Source organism: Octodon degus, unplaced genomic scaffold, assembly GCF_000260255.1.
Source record: "Octodon degus isolate 3935 unplaced genomic scaffold, OctDeg1.0 scaffold00009, whole genome shotgun sequence".
Lineage (NCBI taxonomy): Eukaryota > Metazoa > Chordata > Mammalia > Rodentia > Octodontidae > Octodon > Octodon degus.
Window position 1 is genome coordinate 22,780,666 of NW_004524585.1, and position 8,697 is coordinate 22,789,362.

Here is an 8,697-nt window from a genome sequence, read left to right on the forward strand (position 1 = left end):
TAAAAAAAAAAAAAAAAAAAAGAAACCGTCCTGAAATCCACATTTTAACAACATTTGGAGGTGAGGCTTTCTAGATACTTAAGATTAGAAGAAGTCATGAGGGTGGTGCCCCCCCTCCCCCGAAGGTGTTAGTAACCTTGTTGAGAGGAGGAAGAGAAAGCCATGTCAGCTTGCCCTGCTGTGCCCTGTGATGCCCTCACCATGCAAACATAAATGGTATTTATGAATGAGCCAGTCTCGGGTATTTTGATACAGCAGAAAAGAAAAACAACAACAGACTAAGACAGTATCATAGGGAGAATTTCACATTATAGTTCTCTTAAAAGAAATTAACAAATGAAATTTATTCCCTATAAAAAATCATCTTAATAAACAGTTTGAGAATAGGCTAGAAGAGAGCTTAAAATAAAGATAGCCAGGTGTTACTATGTATTTACTTTCAAATTCAGGGATTTTGTACAGAAATAAAGGCTTCTTAAATCTTAGCTGGTCCTGTAGAGTGTTTCCTGCCTTAAACCAGTTTGACTGTTTATCTTTCCTTGTTTGCCTACTTTGGCTTTGAAATCCTAAGCCAGGAGTAAGGGTTCACGCAGGAGAGTACTAAACAGGAGTGTGTGTTAGAGCTCACGGCGTTGCTTTGATTATTTCATTCCATGTGCATGAAGCCAGTGAGGGAGGTGTCCTCCAGGCCCAGGACTCCACAGTTTTGTGTAATCCATCACTCAAATGACACAAATGAAATATAATTTGCTGGGAGATGTTTACCTGTAACAGTAACAACTGGTTGTAGTTGTGGTTCATGTCTGCTGTCCTTCATGTTGCCATGAGGCGAGGGGTGGGAAGCAGTGCTTGTGAAGCTCTGTGACATCTGCACAGCATTTGTCCATCGAGTCCCCTGGCAGACCTAGGGGCCCAAGCATGAGTCCTAAGGGCAGCTTGGAAGACAACACAGTGAAAAATGACCTAGGTAACGGGGGTGTGGGAAGGAAGGTAAAGTTCCAAAAAGGAAAACTGTTCTGTTTTGATCAAGTGCACTCAGGAAAGCTTTCACTGGCCAGGAGTGGAATTGGTTTAAACATCCTTAAGGGCTGCAAAGACTTCAGATTTGAGAGGACAGACAGGTGCTAAGGGAAGGGGCTAAGCACAGATAGGGCAGAAATGCTAGAAAAGGTGGAGGCTAGATGCAGGGATCAGCTTGAGTGGGACTTGGGTTATATGCCTAGAAGTAGTAGAAAAATACCTGGGAATGGTGACAAGTAGATAAAGTTCTGCAGACTTTTTTACCCCTAGAGCCTCACCCAAACTTATCCTAACAAGCCATGGTCTCTTTATAGTCCTTTTAGAAAGACAGACAATTCTGAATAGTTTAGCACATAGATCAGCACCCTGAGCAATGGGGTAGGTGTCAGTCTGTTCAGTCTTTAATAACTTACACAACTGTGTGTGGTCCTTGGTGTTGCAGAAAGGCAGGGAAGTGTGATGGTGTCGTGTGAGGTGTCGGAGGTGTGGAGCGTAAAGCCCCATCAACCTGGAGCGTAGAGATAGTGCCTAAGGTACACTTATATTTCTTAGTGGTGCAAAAGCTGACCATGAGTGTGTGGACCCCCATCCCCACTCTTCTGAGTTTATGTATGTGTGTCTTTATATGTATACTTAGATCTGTATATGTGTGTATACATGTTTGTGTATCTATATGTATATGTATAGATATCTATATATGTATGCTTAGATATGTGTGTATATCAAAAAATATAAATATGACAGGGATCATGCCTCAAAGTTGTGCAATATAACAGTAATCAGTTTATTACTGAGCCTTAGGATGCAATACTAAATTTACTTGAGATTGTCTAAGCGTGTTTGCAGAGACCTATTATTTATGAAAATTTCCATTATTTTACATGCCTTGATAATCTCTATAGTATTTTGAAGTCTTATTTTGATAATGATGATGAGTTTTTATACTTACAACCTCATAAAATATGAAATAATAGTAAGTGTGCACAGTAGTTTTTCTGCAAATTCCTACAGGTAGAATTTCATTGTTTATATGAAATAGTTCCTTAAAACTCTATATCTAGTAAGATTTTACAATAATTGTAGTGAAATCTTTGCCTACCCCAGAGGCAAAATTATAATTTGCAAGTAAACTATTTTGAATAATTTAAAAATAATTTGAATATTAAATATTCTTACTAATCTGTACATACTGTGTAATATACTTTATATTTACTTACTACTTTCATACTCACAAGTTCCCCCTTATTCATGAGGAAATCTTCATGAAATCCTTTGGCGAATGTGCACAGCCCTTGCTGACAGAGGTAGATATTCTGCACCTTTAATTGTCCTGTAGTTTGCTTTATGCTGTCTTACATTCTGTATGTTCCATTCTGTACGTTAGATGAATCTCTCAGCAGCCTATAGAATAGGTTAGGGTAAGATGAGACCCCAGCAGAGGGGTAGGTTGCTAATAGTCCACTATTTGCTTTCCCTTGTCCTTCAGAATTCCAAAGATTTGGTTTTTGTTTGTCATCTTCCCCTGCTCCCTCTGCTTATCTTCCCCCATCTCTCCCTCCCTCTTTTCTCTCTCTGTCTCTTTCTGTTTCTCTGTCTCTGTCTCTCTCCTTCTGTTGTACTAGGGATTGAACCCAGGTCCTCAGGCATAGCTAGCCAAGAGCTCTATCACTGATCTCATCTTCATTTTGTAAATTTTCCACTCTGGCCTTAACTTTGATATCTTTCTGCCTCAGGCTCCCGAGTAGCTGGGATTACAGGCATGTACCACCATGCCTAGCTTCCCTCTCAACTCTGCCTCTGGCTCTTCCTGTCTTTTAGATGCATTTTTTACAATGACCTAGCACCCAGATGGCGTTCACTAAGTATTCAGTGAATAAGTAACCCCGGTCCCCTGTACTCTTCCCACTGTACTATGTTAGGCCAGTCTCACCCACTCTCATAGTTTCCACTGCATCTATCTGTAAACAAACACTAAGATTTCTAGCCCAACATGGTGGCAAACACCTGTAATCTCTGCCTCGGGGAGGCAGAGGCAGGAGGATTGCAATCTGGAGCCCAGCGGAGGCAGCTCAGTGACTTAATGAGATCCTGTCTCAAAATAGAAAGAGCTGGGTGTGAAGTTCGGCATGAAGACCTCTACTGCGTAAAATATATGGCTTCTGGCCAAATTTCCTCACCAGATCTGCATCTCTTAATCTTCGTGTGCATAAGTGTGTGCTCATCACCTCTTCCCCACCTGATTCTTCTGTTCTACAATGTAGGAGTCACCCGTTAGCTTGTCAGCCATTTATTTATTTAGTATTTTAGGGAAGGGTATACAGGGTGTTCAGGGGCTCACTACTAGATCGGACTTGTAGTGATCCACTTGTTTACAGCCTCCTCAGAGCTGGGATTATAGGTGTGTACCACCACACCCAGTCTCAATTGCTGTCTCAGTGCACCCTGGGAGTGGGGCCCTCACAGCAGGCCCAGCCCCTGCTTGCAGGCACTTTAATCTGCTGAACTATTTGGTCTGTCCTTGTCAGTCCTTTAGAGGAAGCACTGATTATATATCCAGAATTTCTCCTCCGGGGCTTCCTACAATCCTGTCTTGGGTTTTAGCTCTCCTTTACCTTGTCATCACTTCTTGTCTGGGGTATCATAATTTGTCTCCTTCCTTCAAGTTCATATTCTGTACAACCTCTAGGATTATTGCTTTAAAATTAACACTTGAAAATACCACTTTCCAGTCTCAAAATATTTCAGTGATTATCTTTCGCCAGTGATTCAGAGTTTGTTGTTTTTAATAAGGTCCGGGAGGTCCTCCTTGATGTGGCCCCAGATTGCTGTCCCATGACATTTGCTATCCCTTGGGCATTATCTTCTTTCCCCCATGGGCAGACTGCACTCACATCTTAAGGTCAGATCAGGCTCTAGTTGCTTATTTTCTCTTCTCCAAACTTTGGCTTGTGTTTTGGTCTTTCCTTGGTGCTTCTAAACCATACTTTGCAGATACCAGGAACCACAATTAGCTTTTAGTATCTAATTAACTGAGTACAGCGCTATACCTGTCTCTGACATGTTTGAGGCTGTGGACTGTTTTATTTAGCTTTTTCCTTCCATTATCAGTGTAGAAGGTGGCACTTGTTCAGTGTGTGTGGGTGGACGGATGAATGATGAGACCCAGGAGGAGAATCTAAGTAGAGTAATCCTCGGTGTCATGAAGGATGTTGCTTCTCTTAAGAGGCAGAATGAAGCAACCCTGGGAAAATTATATTGGGTAAGGAAATTACAGTGACTTTAGCTCTCGAAGCCTTCATTTTTCATTGGCAAATTGACTAGCTCGAATTCACCTTTGGAGACTAAATATTTTTCCAACTTTCTGGAGATAGTTGACTGCTGTAATGCATTTGAGTGCTACTGACTTCTGGTGGGTGGAGGTTGGGAATGCTACTGGACAGCTCACTGTCTGCAGACCCTGCACCCCACAGGATCTATCTGGCACCAGAGGTGAAACTTTGCTTTCCCCACTTCCTCTGCTATACATTTTATATCACTAGCAGACATCACTGTTATTTTGACTGCCTGTCCCACATAAGAAATTGGTCTTACAAAGGCAGATCTATGACTTGTACACTGTGTAATGATGTGTTGAACAAGCGAGTGACCGAATGGTGAAAGAGGTGACAGTGCTTCTGAAGTGTCCATTCACGGAGATATGATAGACAATCTCACACTCCACCTTTTCTTACAGGACAGGAGAGCTGGGGAACTTGACGGCCCCTTGTAATGCCAACTGTAACTGCTTGCGATCTTATTATTATCCACTGTGTGGAGGAGACGGAGTCCAATATTTCTCTCCCTGCTTTGCAGGCTGCTTAAACTACATTTCGAACAGTGAACCAAAGGTAACTGTGCCTGCTGCTTTACCCCCATGAGTGTATGTCTTTGTGTGTTTCCGATTTAATCCCTCTAGTAGGGTTGTGCAGTGTGTGTGTGTGTGTGTGTGTGTGTGTTTCCTGTGCTCCTCTTCCATCAGATGGTAACTCAGATTCTGAGTAGTAGGTAAAATAATGTACATTAGTAGATAATGTGAAAGATGTCTTTTAAAATACTTGGCAGAAACACACTGTGGTACAAAAACTAATGAAGAAGCTATCTAAGAATGGCAGTCTTGTATCTATGAAATATGGTATAAGGAAATGACTTTTCTTTTCCTGTTGAAGGTAAGTTGAAAGCTGTAAGAAAAGATTTCTGCATAAACAAAAATAATTAATTGAAATAATCTATAGATGTACTACAGATTTCTTTCAAAGCCAACATGGATATACATGTGGGTGAAATTTTATACTTTTATGTTCATGTAGTATTTGTAAATACACATATGTACTTACCTTTAATGAACTCATGTATAATACATACTTAAAGGTTTATCTCAATAGATTAGGTTTTGCTCTTCCTGCTAGGGGTAAACCAACTGTGATACACAGTGAACTTCCTTTTCATATTATTTGGTCAAATTATTTGAAAAATCGATCAAAAATGGTGGTGAACATAGTAGACCAAACAGACTAGTATGGTATGTGCAGTTTAAAATCTTTTGGGTTTTTTCTAGAACATTAAACTTTTACTTTATCATTCTTTGTCAATAAACATACTACACACAGTGTTCTAATTCTGAGTTGACCCCTTCCTTTTAGAATCTGGCATTATACTAGGAATTTGGCAGGTAGGACAGCTTTGAACTGCAGCCAGTCCATTGTTTAAAGGTGGACAGGTTTATTTTGGTTTACACTCTAGAAGTTTGAGTCTTTGTGGGTGGGTCAGCTCCAACGCAGAGTGGTGCTACTTCTTTCTCAATACATTTTTTTTAAAAAAATGATAAGAATGTTAGCAGGAAAAGATTATTTGAGTAATTATGGCGGATGGAAAGTAGCTGAGAATGTGTGAGTTCATGTAATTGCTATATTCTCATCAATTTGTTTTCTAAGTCACAAACCAATGCTAGGTTGCAAGATGTAGTAATGGCCACAGAAGACAAATACAGATGAGTAAACTGCATAAGCACTGTATCTACTTCCTTGAGTTTTTTAAAAAAATATTTATTTATTTATGTGTGTGTGTGTGTGTGTGTGTGTGGCCCGCTCAGCCCACCAGGGGGCGGGGCTGGCTGGCATGTGATGCTGGGGGATTGAACCGCGGTCCCTGTGCTTTGCTAAGCTTGTTCTAAGTAGGTGCTTTAGACCACTGAGCCCTCTCACCAGCCCCTTCCTTAAGTTTTAAATACTGATTAATGTTTCCCGGAATTACATATTATATATGGATCAGAACAATTTGAGAGATGTATAGAGATTATCTGATTTATAATGATAAAATATATTTTCATAATAAACACTTTTGATAAGGTTTATTTCTCATATTTTCAGATATATTACAACTGCTCCTGTGTTGGAAAGAAGGCAGAAATTACGTCTACAGAGAGTGCGGACTTTGAAGCAAGAGCTGGAAAATGCGAAACTCACTGTACCAACTTGCCCTTATTCCTTGGCATTTTTTTTATTACAGTGATTTTTACCTTTATGGCTGGCACTCCTATAACTGTGTCCATACTGAGGTATGTGCTGTGGAATTTTCGTTCCCTAAGGCAACACGTTGAGTGCAAAGGAAATTACCCAGAGGGGCCAGTATTGACCATCGGTGAGCAAAGTCAGCCCTTAAAATAAGATGCTCTTTCTATCATTAGGAAAACTGCCCCCAAGGACCTCAGATGTTTCAAGCCTGAATTAGATAGTGTGTGTGAGAGGACAGGACACTGCCTGTCTGGCCGTGCTTGGTGCTAGATTTTCTGGTTGTTTTATGAAGATTCAGTGGTGAGCTGCAGATAGGTACGCTGCAGTTGAGTTTCATGCAAATTAAATGCACTCCACATCTCTAGAATCAGAGTGACACGCATTATAACATTAAGGGCTTTCACGGTAAATTATCTTAGAAACAGGGCTGATCAATAAGAACCCTGCAGTCACCTAGCCATGGGTCAGTTTCGTATTTTCACTTGCTTTTTTCTATACTGCTTTATATTTGCTCTGTGCTCTTCTGTAGACTCCGTGGTCTTTCTCTATCTTTCCTAAGCACATTTCCTCCTTAGTGTATTTTGTTCTTTTTCTTTTCATATATTTGACAAGGAAAGCTTATGAATTCAAAGCTGATAACATTAAATTATTAAATAAGATGTCATTTCACTCATTTGCGTCTTCAGTTTTTTCCATTAATGTTTACTTTTTTTACATTACAAAAATTTCTCTTTCTCAGGTTAATTTCTAATCATTAACATGAATTATACAATATGGAAACTGAAGATATTTAGAGAACATACTTTTTAAATTTTCATGTTGGAAAATTGCATCAATCACCTGTCAACAAGCTATCTCTCATGCCCTGAGGGCTGCCTTCAGTCTCATTCATACTTGGCAGCCGTCACTGAGAGAATTGTCCTGAGCTCCTGGAACTGCTCAGTTTCATCTCCGATTTGTGCCTTTCTTATTAGTCAGATTTCAGGGTCAAAATTAGTAAGATTTAGACTAAGAATGAAGGGCTTACAACTTGGGTTAATAGCAGTAGTTTTAAAAAACTACTGGGTATCAACATAAACTTCACAGATTTTTTTCAGACTTAGAGGTATAAATGGCAAACAAAATTTGCACATATTTAAGGAGTATTTTGAAATAAATATACAGTGTGACGTGATTAGTACCATCAAGCCACTGTACAGCGAGGTTGGCCAAATAGCTCAGCAGATTAAAGTGCCTGCAAGTAAGTGCGGGGGCCGGGGGTTCAATTCCCAGGCCTGCCATGCCGGCCCTGCCCCTGGGGCACACTGAGACAGCAACTGAGACTGGGTATGGTGCCTCACACCTGTAGTCCTAGCTCTCGGGAGGAGGTAAACAGGCGATCACTACGAGTCCGATCCAGTAGTGAGACCCTGAATATCCTGTAGACTTTTCCCTAAAAAAAAAAAAAAAAAAAGCCACTGTACATATTCATCACCTCAGTTACTGTGTGTGTGTGTATGTGCAAGTGTGTGTGCATGTATGTGTGTGTGTGTGTGTGTGTGAGAGAGAGAACATTTAAAATCTACTCTCAGTAAATTTCAAGAATGTAATAGAGTATTACTAACTATAGTCACTGAGCTGTGTGTTCCATCTCGTGCATGCGGTCATGCAGTTTATCCAGCAGGACTATGATTTTTGCCCTTTGACACTACCCAATTCTGCACCCTCGGCTTCTGTGAGCATTTAACTTTTATGAACTTGATTGCTTTACTAGCCACGTATGAGCGTGAGCGTGTAGCTGTTTGGATTATTCAGTGAGCGTGGAATCCATGTTTATCGGTGTTGTCAAAAATACCAAGATTTCCTTTTTTTTTTTTTTTTTTTTTTAACTGACGAGTGTTATGTACCGTATTTTCTTTATTCATTAGTAGACGAATAATTTGATTCCACACTTAGTTGTTGTACGTAACGCTGAGATGAGCATGAGATGCGCGAGCATCTCCCACATCCTGGCTTCACCCCTTAGATACACACCCATGCTTGAGATGCTGGGTAGCAGGATAATTCTGGTTTTAACTTTTGTCTGTTTTTAATTTTTGAAGACTCAATACTCCCTTCCATAGTGGCCATATTGACTTACATCCTTTCC

At 40.3% G+C, this 8,697-nt stretch overlaps 1 protein-coding gene across 1 annotated transcript in view; it reads left to right on the forward strand.

Annotated features, from left to right (window-relative positions):
* The window catches only part of Slco4c1 (solute carrier organic anion transporter family member 4C1), a 69,439-nt gene extending 62,545 nt beyond the window's left edge, over positions 1–6,894 (forward strand). The window contains exons 9-10 of the mRNA XM_023708614.1: positions 4,754–4,907; positions 6,426–6,894. Of these exons, the coding sequence (XP_023564382.1) occupies positions 4,754–4,907; positions 6,426–6,722 (451 nt within the window). The 3' untranslated portion in view covers positions 6,723–6,894. The remainder of the gene's footprint in view (positions 1–4,753; positions 4,908–6,425) is intronic.
* The last annotated feature ends 1,803 nt before the right edge of the window (positions 6,895–8,697 follow it).